The sequence below is a fragment of the Homarus americanus genome, unplaced genomic scaffold, assembly GCF_018991925.1.
Source record: "Homarus americanus isolate GMGI-L3 unplaced genomic scaffold, GMGI_Hamer_2.0 scaffold29539, whole genome shotgun sequence".
Classification (NCBI taxonomy): Eukaryota; Metazoa; Arthropoda; class Malacostraca; order Decapoda; family Nephropidae; genus Homarus; species Homarus americanus.
In genome coordinates this window covers 7,501-22,803 of record NW_024717685.1, presented here as the reverse complement: position 1 = coordinate 22,803, position 15,303 = coordinate 7,501, and the positions used below count along the sequence as shown (strand labels likewise).

General features: G+C 37.4%; 1 protein-coding gene across 2 annotated transcripts in view; it reads left to right on the top strand.

Annotated features, from left to right (window-relative positions):
- The first annotated feature begins 14,074 nt into the window (after positions 1-14,074).
- The window catches only part of LOC121858989 (zinc finger protein 501-like), a 1,424-nt gene continuing 195 nt past the window's right edge, over positions 14,075-15,303 (top strand). The window contains exons 1-2 of one of the 2 annotated variants that reach the window (XM_042355644.1): positions 14,075-14,594; positions 14,757-15,303. The exon at positions 14,757-15,303 is cut by the window's right edge and continues 195 nt beyond it. In XM_042355644.1, the coding sequence (XP_042211578.1) occupies positions 14,111-14,594; positions 14,757-15,303 (1,031 nt within the window). In that variant the 5' untranslated portion in view covers positions 14,075-14,110. Of the gene's footprint in view, positions 14,673-14,753 lie in introns of both variants that reach the window. The other variant, XM_042355643.1, reaches the window with a different exon arrangement.

The following is a 15,303-nucleotide window of genomic DNA, read 5'->3' as shown; positions in this document are numbered from 1 at the left end:
AAAAAGATCTTGGATATGAGACATATGAGAGGATCTGGGCATGACGAATCAGTTGGTGACGATTCCTTCAGGGTCAGGAAGACTCCTGAAGTCAATCTAGGTGCCAAGACCCTCACTGATCTCATAGATCTGGATAACATCCAGGCTGGCAGTGAGCCCCCTCTTACCTGCAGCCTCACCAATGTTCAAGTCAGAGCTTTCCTGGACAACCCCATGCATGTCCCTGCCTGGCCCTAGCACACCCAGAGAGAGATGCTAGGTACAGCAAGTGAGCGAGGCCAGCAGTCACGTGTACAGCCAGGAGAGGAGGGAAGGCTACATCCGAGCTCAGGTGGTCAGCAGGGAGGTGATGAGTAGAAACAGAAGCAAGAAAGACATGTTCTCTATGGTGTGCAGCAACACCGGGTCGTAGTAGTAAAACCGGTTTTTGTATTTGATGATTTTGTTTTCTAAAGGAATATTGAATTTACAGCCAAGTCAAGTGATCGTATTCGTTTCTGACTATTCTGGATCATTTTCATCCTAATAAATTAACCCGATGTATTTCATTTTACTTAAATAAGCTATTTAGTGGTGTTGCAAAAGGGTGGAATACTGAATTTTCATAAGATTTCAAGTTAAAATTTACCTAGTTAAAAATGAAAACTTTTCAAATCTGAAGATATCACATGATTCTGCACATAGAACTACATCATTAATACCATGGGCCGATTTTTCAAACTCAAAAAAAAAAAAATTCCCCTCCGTATGACACACCCAGTGTACCGTATTATACTGTACTGTACTGTACTATACTATACTATACTGTACTGTACTGTACTATACTATACTATACTGTACTATACTGTACTGTACTATGCTATACTTACTGTACTGTACTGTACTGTACTATACTATACTGTACTGTACTGTACTGTTCTATACTATACCATACTGTACTATACTATACTATACTGTACTGTGCTGTACTGTACTGTACTATACTATACTATACTATACTATACTATACTGTACTATACTATACTATACTGTACTGTATTATACTGTACTGTACTATACTGTACTGTACTATACTGTACTGTACTATACTGTACTATACTATACTATACTATACTGTACTGTACTGTACTGTACTGTACTGTACTGTACTGTACTGTACTATACTATACTATGCTGTACTGTACTATACTATGCTGTACTGTACTGTACTGTTCTGTTCTGTTCTATACTGTACTGTACTGTACTGTACTGTACTGTACTGTACTGTACTGTACTGTACTGTACTGGTACTATACTATACTATACTATACTATACTATACTCATAATTATACTCACAGGTTAACCCCTCACTTTACGTTAATAACCTGAGGAAAGAAAGTTTAGAAACGCGTAAAGTGAATAACATAACATATGGGATTAATTGAAATGGAGTCCAGGCCGATCCCCAAACTCCACTTTTTGACGACACATAACTATGTTGTAGTAAAAATAACATCTTAATTATATGATGGTACATGCACACGATTAATACTTAAGAGAAATAGAGAAATACAGTCGCCAAGTTAATGTCCATTCAAATAATGGACACGACTCCCTCCCCCTCTCACACTACACTGCCGGCTCTTCCCTCTCTGAGAAATTTTTGGGGGAAAACCACTAGATTTTAATAAATAATACCTCAAAGTAAAGTTAGGATAATATAATTGACATTGCTGGATTCCTTGTAAGACCAGGAATATTTTGAATATAAATGTCATATATTTTTCACAAAAGATAACATACTTACTCAGATTAAACATTTTATCTAAAAATTTTATGTCTAATGCAAAATATATGATGTTTATATTCAAAATGATCACCAAATTGTAAGAATTCCAGCAATGTAAATTATATTCTGGCCGGGTAATTTGTATGAATTTTATGAGCTAAAACAAATATCTTCAGTTAATAAAAAAAAATAATAATCTTCACGACACTATCTGTCAATCAAAGTACCCCACCTTGCCTCCCCCCTCTTCCAACCGCGCGGTCAGTCCCAACCCTCCCCCCACCCCCCACCAATCCTCCCTTCAAGAGATGTTGGGTGAAAAATTTAGATTTTAACATTTTGTATTAAATAATACCTCAGATTAAAGTTAGGATAATATAATTGACATTGCTGGATTCCTTGTAAGACCAGGAATATTTTGAATATAAACGTCATATATTTTGCACAAAAGATAACACTTACTCAGATTAAACATTTTATCTAAAAATTTTATGTCTAATGCAAAATATATGATGTTTATATTCAAAATGATCATCAAATTGTAAGAATTCCAGCAATGTAAATTATATTCTGGCCTGGGTAATTTGTATGAATTTTATGAGCTAAAATAAAAATCTTCAGTTAATAAAAAAAAAAATTCTTCACACGGTAACAGATGGTCGGTCGCCGGTCCCTCCCCCCCTCCCCCCCACCAACGTCCCTACTAGATAAATGTGTGGGAATACCAGACTGTTTACCTTTTTAGTAATAAATAATAAATCAGACTAAAGTTAGGATAATATAATTGACATTGCTGGATTCCTTGTAAGACCAGGAATATTTTGAATATAAATATCATATTTTGCACAAAAGATAACATATTTACTCAAGAGTAAACATTATATCTAAAATTTGTATGTCTAATGCAAAATCTATGATGTTTATATTCAAAATGATCATCAAATTGTAAGAATTCCAGCAATGTAAATTATATTCTGGCCGGATAATTTGTATGAATTTTATGAGCTAAATTAAAAAAATTATACTTCACCGTGTAAAGGGGTACACCCACCGCGGAATGTGAGCATCCTGGGTTCTGGCAGGGCACCGCGTAAACGTGGAAACGCGGAATGTGGGACCGCGTAAAGTGAGGGTTGACTGTATACTATACTATACTATACTATACCTTACTATACTGTACTGTACTGTACTGTACTGTTCTGTTCTGTTCTGTTCTGTTCTGTTCTGTTCTGTTCTATACTATACTGTAGTGTACTATACTGTACCTTGAAAATTACCGTGCGTCTTCCAGGACGTTAGTTGATAGTGTAATGATTGTTTGTCAGACCAAAGCTTACAGCCAAGAATTACATCACATATAACACCAAGTACAGTACAGAACGCGTGGTACCCTAACACCACAGGTTGACACACCGCAGGTCAAGACCTGACCCCGGTCTAAGTACTTGCGTAACCCTACGATATAACTGTGTTAAGAAAACCGCACCTGGCCAAGACCCACCCGGGTGGTAATAATTACAAAGCACTATTGTCCTGCGACATGACCTCACCTGGGCAAACACCTGTCCAGATCTAACTAGTTCAGTGATAATTGGTTAGAGATCAAAAGCCTGCTGGGCCGACCTCATATAAAGGCCCTACAGTCCCGTCCACGATCATTCTGGTTCTGATTCTCATTCTGATCCTGGTTGTCATTCGAACATTCTGAGGAGACGTTCATTACTCTGGAGATTCTCAGAGTCACGCTCTTCTTCTCCTCAGGTCGGGAGGGGGACTTCCCGACCAGACCCCAACTAAGCAGAAGCCTCCCATAGGAGGCAGCCCAGCCAAGCACCCACTGGGCCTACGTCAGGGTACACGTGAGTCTTGTCAGAACTATTCCTAGGGTGAATTACCTACTGTGGGAAGTGTCTTCATTCATGTTGTATCCGAGAGTCGGTGTCGAGTAACGTTAGATCTAACATGTTAATACCCCGATATAATAGTGATATTGATGTGTCCATGTCATTAAGTGAATTAATAAATAGTTGTGTCGAAGAGGTGTTTAGCAAGTTGTCCCTTTAAGAAGTAATATATGTGTATTGACATACGAGTTAAGAAGATAAGTGCAGTGACGCTGAGTAAATAAAATCCCGGCCACGCTCCCAAGTTTCCTATCTTTACATTCCTACTCTCTATTCTTACTTATATATGTAATCTTCTCATTGTGTTCTGTCTCATTATAATAGTTGTAGCAGAGGTTTTCTTAGGGTCAACTGAAATCAGCCCCTTACAAAGACTGTTACCTCATTACAGTGTTTAACAATTACAAGTTATTCTCTGTACAGTACTATAAAACTATTAATTTAACTATGGAGAAAATTAATTTGAGTCTGGTACTTTCGATGTTTGGTTAAATTTTGCCTTATTTACCCTACTTTTTGGGCGAATTACTACCTGTAATAAAGCAAAATCCTAATAAACCAACGAAACTAACACAGATAAAGTTAAATAAAAACTAAAAACAACACAGAAGTTTTTATGTTCTACAGCTTCAGCTAGAGTTGAAGCTGATGACTTGGCATCTTTGTCATCCGAGTAAAAACATACACAACAACATTGGCTGTCCTTATGTTTTCAACTTTACCACCACTGGTGGGTAGAATTTTTTTTTTAAACTCAGAAACATTAATTAATACAGACAGACCCCGACTTACGATGGGATTAGGGACCCAAATCCAGGTCGTAAGTCCGATATGGTCGTAAGTCCGATATAGAAAAAAAATATATATATATTAAAAAAAAAAAAATTAAAAATTTTTTTTTTTCAAAAAAAAATTAAAAATCTACAATGAAATACAGTACACTAAACGTAAAAAATAATGAGGAATGGATACAGTACAGTAAAAGTAATAAATAATGAGGAATGGATACAGTGTGACTGAGCACTTACCTTAAATGTAGTCAGCTGAATGCACACAGAGCCCCCATAATTTTCTATTTACAGGATACATGGAGACTATATTAATTGGAAGAAGCAGAAGAGGAGACAGGGCTGGGTGGGTCATCAATGTTGCTTTCTTCAGACAGGTTTATGTACAGGGGTAACTTGCTGGTTGAAGGTATTGGATCATCTTGAGGGAGTGAAGAGGCAGCACTGGTGGGGCGTGAGGAGACAGCACTGGGGGACTTCTTGAAATAGATGTCCAATTTAGACTGCACAGTTTGCTTTTTCTTTTCATTATTGATTTCTCTGTAGCAAGCAAGTGATTCTTGGATCATTCTGTCAACTTTGGCATAACGCTCATAATTTTGATCCATGTCATCAAACATTTTCATTCCTTTATTAATTGTAGCAAATGCCTCTGCCATATGTTTCACTGAAAACTTTTTGGGGGGTGCAGGCTCTTCTTCTACATTTTGTCTCTCTTCTTCCTCTGCAATTTTCTGTGCATCTAGTTCAATAAGATCCTCGTTACTGAGCTCTTCTGCTACACTTTCAACCAACTGTCCAACATCTTCAGTATCAATTTCTAACTCCAGCTGTTTACCTAACTCCACTATCTTGTTACTAATATCCAAAATAACTTCACTTTCATTAAATCCTCTGAAAGTGTGCACATATCTTTTCAGGATTTTCTTCCATATTCCATTCATGCAATGTTTTGAAACCTGATCCCATGCTGTACTAATGTTCTTTATACAGTTGTACCCCACTTAACGCGGTCAATAGAACCCAGAGGGTCCCGTGTTAAGTGAAATCCGCGTTAAGTGAACAACAGAACATATGGGATTAATTCCAATAGAAACCAGCCCGACCCCCAAACTCCACTTTTTGAAGACGCATAACTATGTTGTAGTAAAAATAACATCTTAATTTTATGATGGTACATGCACACAATTAATACTTAAGAGAAATAGAGAAATACAGCCGCCAAGTTAATGTCCATTCAAATAATGGACTCGACTCCCTCCCCCTCTCACACTACACTCGCTGGCTCTTCCCTCTGAGAAATTTTGGGGGGAAAACCAGGTATAGTAATAAATAATTCCTCAAACTAAAGTTAGGATAATATAATTGACATTGCTGGATTCCTTGTAAGACCAGGAATATTTTGAATACAAATGTCATATATTTTTCACAAAAGATAACATATTTACTCAGAATAAACTTTACATCTAAAATTTGTATGTCTAATGCAAAATCTATGATGTTTATATTCAAAATGATCACCAAATTGTAAGAATTCCAGCAATGTAAATTATATTCTGGCCGGATAATTTGTATGAATTTTATGAGCTAAAACAAATATCTTCAGTTAATAAAAAAAAAAATAATCTTCACGACACTATCTGTCAATCAAAGTACCCCACCTTGCCTTCCCCCTCTTCCAACCGCGCGGTCAGTCCCAACCCTCCCCCCCACCCCCCACCAATCCTCCCTTCAAGAGTTTTTAACATTTAGTATTAAATAATACCTCAGATTAAAGTTAGGATAATATAATTGACATTGCTGGATTCCTTGTAAGACCAGGAATATTTTGAATATAAATGTCATATATTTTTCACAAAAGATAACATATTTACTCAGAATAAACTTTACATCTAAAATTTGTATGTCTAATGCAAAATCTATGATGTTTATATTCAAAATGATCACCAAATTATAAGAATTCCAGCAATGTAAATTATATTCTGACCGGGTAATTTGTATGAATTTTATGAGCTAAAACAAATATCTTCAGTTAATAAAAAAAAAAAATATTCTTCACTGTAACAGATGGTCGTTCGGTCCCTCCCTCCCCCCCACCCCCCACCAACCGTCTCACCAGATGTGTGGGAAAACCAGAATATTTACCTTTTAGTAATAAATAATACCTCAAACTAAAGTTAGGATAATATAATTGACATTGCTGGATTCCTTGTAAGACCAGGAATATTTTGAATATAAATGTCATATATTTTTCACAAAAGATAACATATTTACTCAGAATAAACTTTACATCTAAAATTTGTATGTCTAATGCAAAATCTATGATGTTTATATTCAAAATGATCACCAAATTATAAGAATTCCAGCAATGTAAATTATATTCTGGCTGGGTAATTTGTATGAATTTTATGAGCTAAAACAGGCAGTCAGGCAGGGTGGCGGGTGGGGGGTGGGGCGAATCTAAAAATAGCTCTCGAGCCGGACACTCACCGCTTATATGTGGAAAAAACCCGCGTTAAGTGAAAGTTCAGCTCCGGCGAGGCACCGCATATATGGTAAAACGCGCTAAGTGAAACCGCGTTAGGCGGGGTAATACTGAACATGACAAAATGTTGTACTCCTTCCAAAACTGTCTGAGCGTTTTCTCACCTTCAGTAGCAGCAACAGCCTGAGCGAAGGTCGTGCGTAAATAAAACGCTTTAAAGGCAGCAATAGCACCTTGATCCATGGGTTGGATGACAGAGGTAGTGTTAGGTGGAATGTACACTACCTTAACATCAGGGTGCATGTCGTCCAGGTGTGGTGGGTGTCCCGGAGCATTATCCAAAATCAGTAAAATCTTGAATGGAATCCTTTGTTGCAGACAATACTGTACTCCTTGGCTCGAGGAATGAAACAAGTCATGAACCAATCCTCAAACAGTACTAGGGTCATCCAGGCTTTCTTGTTACTGCGATAAAACACTGGCAGTGTGTGCTTGCTGACATGTTTAAAAGCCCTTGGGTTCTCTGAATGATAGATCATGAAGGGCTTTAGCTTGAAACCAGCAACATTCCCCCCCTACAGAAGTGTAATACTGTCCTTGAATGCCTTGAATCCGGGCATTGTTTTTGCCTCTTTGTGGATGTATGTCCGCTCAGGCATGCGTTTCCACAGTAATCCAGTCTCATCCACATTGAATATTTGCTCAGGCAAATAATTCCCTTCCACAATCACATCATCTAACTTCTCCTTAAAAGCTTCGGCAGCAACAACATCGGCACCACCTGCCTCTCCACTCACATTAACATTGTGTAGACTGTAACGTCTTTTAAATCTATCAAACCACCCACGACTTCCTGTAAAGGTTTGATCACATTCATCTCCTGCCTGCTCCTTCAGGCTTTGGAACAGGCTTCTTGCTTTAGCCTGTATGGTTAGAACGCTTAAGGGTACGCGCTTCTGTATCTGGTCTTCTATCCATATCACCAATAATTTTTCCATATCGTGGATAGGACCTTGTCTTTTCTTTGATATTATAGTTCCCTTTATAGGTGTTGTTCCTTTCACTACTTCACGAATACGTTCCTTGTCCTTCAGAATAGTGGATATAGTCGAGTGTGAGAAACCAAGGTCGCGTGAGATCGTTGCTACTGTTTTTCCATTCTCATACTGTGTTATTATCTTCAGTTTCATCTCAAAAGTAATTGCCTGTCTCCTTTTCCTTGGAGTACCACCAGCACTCTCACTTTTACGCTTTCCAGTCATTATAAAGTCAATTAAATACAATAATAACGAAAGTTCACAGCGCGATCAGTATAGGATACGATAGCCAAACACAAACAAAGCGCTCCACTGAGTGAGTGTAGCCACGAGGCGACCCAAACACCCCTCCCTCTCGCCCGGGACGGAAACGTTTCGGTATAGAAAATGCGCGCGTCATTTGAAAAAATTTTTGGTCACGACGGTCGCAGTCGTATGTCCCGTACGGACGTACGGTCAAAGCAGGTCGTAAGTACCAGTGGACGTAAGTCCACGTAGTCGTAAGTCGGGGTCTGTCTGTATATATATGAACAGTAAATAAGTGTTGTTTTCATATTCTTATATAGAGTAATGACGATATGTTTCACGTGTGCTCACTTACATACGTGATCTCACTTTTCTTTACCATTAATGGTTAGCTACTTTCATTGTTCCATTGATTATCATTAAATAACATTACTTATAACAACCATTTTAATTTTTTTACATTAATTTTATTACAGCTACAATCGGGATCTTATTTTCTTCAGTTTTATATGTAGAACCAATCAGTCACTGGTTTTGTAAACAACAAAAACAATGCCATCTCGTCTCCTCGGGCGTTTTAATATTCTACGTATTATTTATGAATTGTATTGTTCATTTTGCACACAAACAATAATTCAATCAAAAAGAAATTAAGTAATAAACAATAAATCTTTTTTACATAAGAGAAATGCGGGCCGCTCAAACCCGTCGAAATTTTGAATTGTGTAGTGTTTTTTTTTGGTGTCCAAATATAAAATGTCGAATTATAGACTTGTACTATACTATACTGTTCTGTACTTTACTATACAGTGGTCCCTCAGTTAACGAACACAATTCGTTCCAGAAGGTCGTTTGTTAACCGAAAATTTCGTTAACCGAAACCATTGTTTCAATGGGATCTTGGGTAATTGGTTCCAGCTCACCGAAAATTACATACAAACTAAAAATAAATTCAGTAAAGTACACTTTACTTTGAGGTGTGCATGTAGAAGGCTCCTGGTTGATGATGACGATGATGGGAATTTGAAGTGGGGGTGAGCATGTTGGGAAAAATTTGTAAGGAATTTGTTACCGGTAACCGAAATTTTTTTGTTAACCGAAGTGACAAATCTTATGGAAGGTAATTCGTTAACCGAAATTTTGTTAACCGAGAGATCAATGTTCTGTACTGTGCTATACTATATTGTACTGTACTATACTGTATTGTACTGTATACTGTACTATCTAATATACTATAGGAATAGCCGTGTGTCTGTCTGTCTGTCCGTCTGTCTCTTCTGCGCAGCCGAAACGGCACAATCGTTTTTCATCAAACATGGTGAAAAAATCACAAAAAAATTGTAGAGTGGAACAAACCTGGTCCCATGTCGATGGTTTCTTTAGGAAGGCATTAATTAACCATTTTATTTACGCTGGAAAACGATGCCAGTCTACAGACTTGGCGCACCCTCATTCGCTGTACGCTGTTAGCCGGACGACGAACTGGGCACGAAAGGCCCGCGATCACTTGTACTGTACTATACTATACTATACTATACAGTGACCCCTCGTTTAACGAACACCTCGGTTAACGTAATTTTGATTAACGAACTGCCTTCCATAAGGATCTTCAATTCAGTTAACGAAAAAAAATTCGGTTACGAAGTTCTTACGAACCGACCTCATGTTTTCGCTTGCACTGACCGGGCAACCAGCTTTAGTATCAGTCCGCCAATACATTAATCGGTTCTAGGGCTTAAATTCCTTACTATTTTAGTAAATATCAAGAAGTTTATACTATTCAATAATTTTAAAAGTTTAATATTCAATTTTTTAGTCATTTTAACAATTATTGAACATAATTGAAGGTAAAGTGACTAGTTTAATGCGCGGCATCCAGCCTCTTAACACAGCAAACAGGAGTTAGTCTCTCTCTGTTTTCACTGGAGGTAACATCTTGCTTGAGACTCTCTTCAACTAAACGCTTTTTTTCTGTGTTTCCAAGCAAATTATTGGTCATTTTGAAATATATTTTATATATTGACAATATATAATGCAGTGCAGTGTTGATTTAAAGAAAATAATTTTGAATTACACCAGAGAGCTAAAATTTTATGGGTGAAATGGCGCCATGGGGTGACTTCTCTTCCACCCCAATGCCTTCTCTTCTTCCTCTCCTCCATTCTAAATCCCATCATCATCATCATCATCCAGGAGCCTTCTACATACACACCTCAAAGTAAGTGAACTTTTCTACCATTTTTGTTGAATTTAGGAAATTTTCGGTGAGCTGGAACCAATTACCCAAAAACCCATTGAAACAATGGTTTCGGTTAACGAACTTTTCGGTTAACGAACGACCTTCTGGAACGGATTGAGTTCGTTAACGGAGGGGTCACTGTACTGTACTGTACTGTACTGTACTGTACACTTCTGTACTACTGTACAGTAATACCCCGCTTTACGCGGTTCTCGTTTACGAGTTTCTACATTTACACAGTACCTTGCCAGAACCAGAATTCCCACTTTACGCGGTGCATCTACTCATATACGCAGGTGAAGTATAATTTTTTTTTTTAGCTCATAAAATTCATACAAATTACCGGGCCAGAATATAATTTACATTGCTGGAATTCTTACAATATGATGATCATTTTGAATATAAACATCATAGATTTTGCATTAGACATACAAATTTTAGATCTAATGTAAGAATTTTGTTTACTCAGAGCAAATATGTTATCTTTTAGGCAAAATATGTCACCTATTTATTCAAAATATTCCTGGTCTTGCAAGGAATCCAGCAATGTCAATTATATTATCCTAACTTTAGTTTGAGGTATTATTTATTACTACAGTGGCCCCTCGGTTAACGAACTCAATCCGTTCCAGAAGGTCGTTCGTTAACCGAAACGTTCGTTAACCGAAACCATTGTTTCATTGGGTTTTTGGGTAATTGGTTCCAGCTCACCGAAAATTTCCTAAATTCAACAAAAATGGTAGAAAAGTTCACTTACTTTGAGGTGTGTATGTAGAAGGCTCCTGGATGATGATGATGATGATGGGATTTAGAATGGGGGTGGAGGAGAAGGAAGAAGAGAAGGCATTGGGGTGGAAGAGAAGTCACCCCATGGTGCCATTTCACCCATAAAATTTTAGCTCTCTGGTTTAATTCAAGATTATTTTCTTTAAATCAACGCTGCACTGCATTATATATTGTCAATATATAAAATATATTTCAAAATGACCAATAATTTGCTTGGAAACACAGAAAAAAAGCGTTTAGTTGAAGAGAGTCTCAAGCAAGATGTTACCTCCAGTGAAAACAGAGAGAGACTGACGCCTGTTTGCTGTGTTAAGAGGCTGGATGCCGCGCATTAAACTAGTCACTTTACCTTCAATTTTGTTCAATAATTGTTAAAATGACTAAAAAATTGAATATTAAACTTTTAAAATTATTGAATAGTATAAACTTCTTGATATTTACAAAAATAGTAAGGAATTTAAGCCCTAGAACCGATTAATGTATTGGCGGACTGATACTAAAGCTGGTTGCCCGGTCAGTGCAAGCGAAAACATGTTGAGGTCGGTTCGTAAGAAGTTCGTTAAGCGAATTTTTTTTCGTTAACCGAATTGAAGATCCTTATGGAAGGCAGTTCGTTAACCGAGGTGTTCGTTAAACGAGGGGTCACTGTATACCTTAAAATCTAGTGTTTTTACCCAAACATTTCTCGGAGAGGGAGGAGCCTGCGAACGTGGGAAGAGGGGGGGAGGGGGGAGTTGAGTCCATTATTTGAATGGACATTAACCGGCAACTGTATATCTCTTAAATATTAATTGTGTATGCATACCATCATAAAATTAAGATGTTATTTTTACTACAACATAGGTATTGTGTCGGAAAAAGTGGAGTTTGGGAGTCGGCCCAGTCTCTATTTCAATTAATCCCATTTGTTCTGTTATTCCATTTACGCATTTCTCGTTTTACGCGGACCTCTGCGGGTTCAATTGACCTCGTAAATCGGGGTATTATTGTATACTGGTCAGTTCTGCACTGTACTATACTATACTATATACTGTACTATACTATACTGTACTCTACTCTACTCTACTCTACTCTACTCTACTGTACTATACTCTACTATACTATAATGTACTATACTATACTGTACTATACTGTACTTTACTGTACCTTACTGTACTGTACTATAACATACTATAATGTACTTTGCTGTACTATAATTGGGGTTATGCCTTGTTTCCTTAACATTTACCCAACAGTCTTGAATGTACTGAAGCAGCAAGTAGGTCACTACCTTTATGTGCTCCACACTTTCCTCTGACTAAAAAGATTCTGCCATTGAAGTACTGTATGAATTTAGCAGTAGTGGAGCAGACTGTTTCTATTATAGCTGTATCAAAGACTCTGCCCTCACTCCCTGAGAAATTCTCACTCCACTGTCTTGCTAACATCCTAATTATTCTTCCTTGTAGAAAACAGAGAAGGTGAATCTGTTATTACAAGACTCAACAGATAGTTTATGAGTAGAGATCCAATTGATCAAGATATAGATGATTCATTTTGTGAGTCAAGTCTTATATATTTTATTAATAATTTTTACCACTTTCAGGTTTTGTAGAGAGTATTTCTCTTAGCTGGTGCAGTTCACACCTTCTGAACTCTGCTGACAACCTCAGGTCCAGTGGTGTCAGCACAAGAGTGAAAGTATTCAGTCACCTTTTCTACAGTCTCCTTCATGTGTCCAGTACCAAGTATCACCATCAGCATCCAGGAAAGTGAACAGTGTTGTGCTATTTTGCTCATCCCAAATATTCTTAATAAAGATTTTATGGCAGTCAACTAAAGGTGAATGAACATTAAGCGATGTTTGGAGATACAACTGTAAAAGACGAGGCGCCATGTAGTACTTTCCTCACAGTCTGTTTATCTGTCAGCCTTACTTCATTTTAAGTTAACTCAGATGAACATTTTTATTTAAATCATTTGTTTAATGATTTGATGTAAAGAGAAAATTTCACTGTCACCATTAACATTGTTTCATGGCCATATTCCACAATCTCGTGTGTTAGTTGGTTGGTTTTATGGCCACACTCCACAATCTCGTGTGTTAGTTGGTTGGTTTTATGGCCACACTCCAGTAAGGCCAAGTACACCAAGATGACCACCATCTGAGAGACCACAAGCCCAAGATATTTGGGGAAAGAAACAATGAATATGGAAGGTGACACTGAAGATCCCCCTCAAGGTTCACAATGCCATGAAGATTTTAAAAAAGACTGTCTTGTAAAGCATGTGGGAGATCACCCATCAGAGACACTTTTTAACACAGGAGAGAAGTTCCAGTGTTCAGAATGTTCTAGATCATTTACTAAAAAATCTAGTTTAGTACAACATATGAGGGTTCACACAGGAGAGAAGTTCCAGTGTTCAGAATGTTCTAGATCATTTACTAAAATATCTAGTTTTGTACAACATATGAGGGTTCACACAGGAGAGAAGTTCCAGTGTTCAGAATGTTCTAGATCATTTACTAAAAAATCTAGTTTAGTACAACATATGAGGGTTCACACAGGAGAGATGTTACAGTGTTCACAATGTACTAGTTCATTTATTAAAAAATCTAGTTTAGTACAACATATGAGGGTTCACACAGGAGAGATGTTACAGTGTTCAGAATGTACTAGTTCATTTACTTATAAATCTAGTTTAGTTGAACATATGAGGGTTCACACAGGAGAGATGTTACAGTGTTCAGAATGTACTAGTTCATTTACTTATAAATCTAGTTTAGTACAACATATGAGGGTTCACACAGAAGAGAAGTTCCAGTGTTCAAAATGTACTAGTTCATTTATTAAAAAATCTAGTTTAGTACAACATATGAGGGTTCACACAGGAGAGATGTTACAGTGTTCAGAATGTACTAGTTCATTTACTCAGAAATCTCAATTAGTACAACATATGAGAGTTCACACAGGAGAGAAGTTCCAGTGTTCAGAATGTACTAGTTCATTTACTCAGAAATCTAGGTTAGTTCAACATATGAGGGTTCACACAGGAGAGATGTTACAGTGTTCAGAATGTACTAGTTCATTTACTTATAAATCTCAATTAGTACAACATATGAGAGTTCACACAGGAGAGAAGTTCCAGTGTTCAGAATGTACTAGTTCATTTACTCAGAAATCTAGGTTAGTTCAACATATGAGGGTTCACACAGGAGAGAAGTTCAAGTGCTCAGAATGTACTAGTTCATATACCCATGAATCTAGTTTAGTACAACATATGAGGGTTCACACAGGAGAGATGTTCCAGTGTTCAGAATGTACTAGTTCATTTACTAAAAAATCTAATTTAGTACAACATATGAGAGTTCACACAGGAGAGATGTTCCAGTGTTCAGAATGTACTAGTTCATTTACTAATAAATCTAGTTTAGTTGATCATATGAGGGTTCACACAGGAGAGATGTTCCAGTGTTCAGAATGTACTAGTTCATTTACTAAAAAATCTAATTTAGTACAACATATGAGGGTTCACACAGGAGACACACCATATCATTGTACAAAATGCAATAAATCCTTCACAAAGAAGTGCCGTATGATAAGGCACATAAGAGTTCATACAAGAGAAAAATTTCAGTGTTGTGATTGTCAAAAATGTTTTCCCAGTAGAGTGAGTCTCACAAGGCATAGTAGAACTCATCTGACTTCTTACAGTAAAGTTCATGCAAAAGATAATAAATGCCACAAAAAATATGATAATAAACAAAGGCTGAAAAAATGTGGTGAGGAGAAGTCAGGGAGTGGTAGGAGATTCACCCAGAGGAACCACCACCTTGGTGCTCTCGGGAGCCACACAACAGAAAAACGAGCGGGCAATGACCTGAACAGTCCAGAGCCGAGCCACAATAATTGTCGGGAACTGCCCACTTCCTCTCATAGTGAAGATGAGTATAGCCTCTCTTACCAGTGTAAGACAAAGGCTGTGTGTAAACTAGCAGATAATGACCTTGTAGTGAGTAGATCAACACATTTCATAGACTGGTCAGGTCATGGAGTTAAAGATGAACC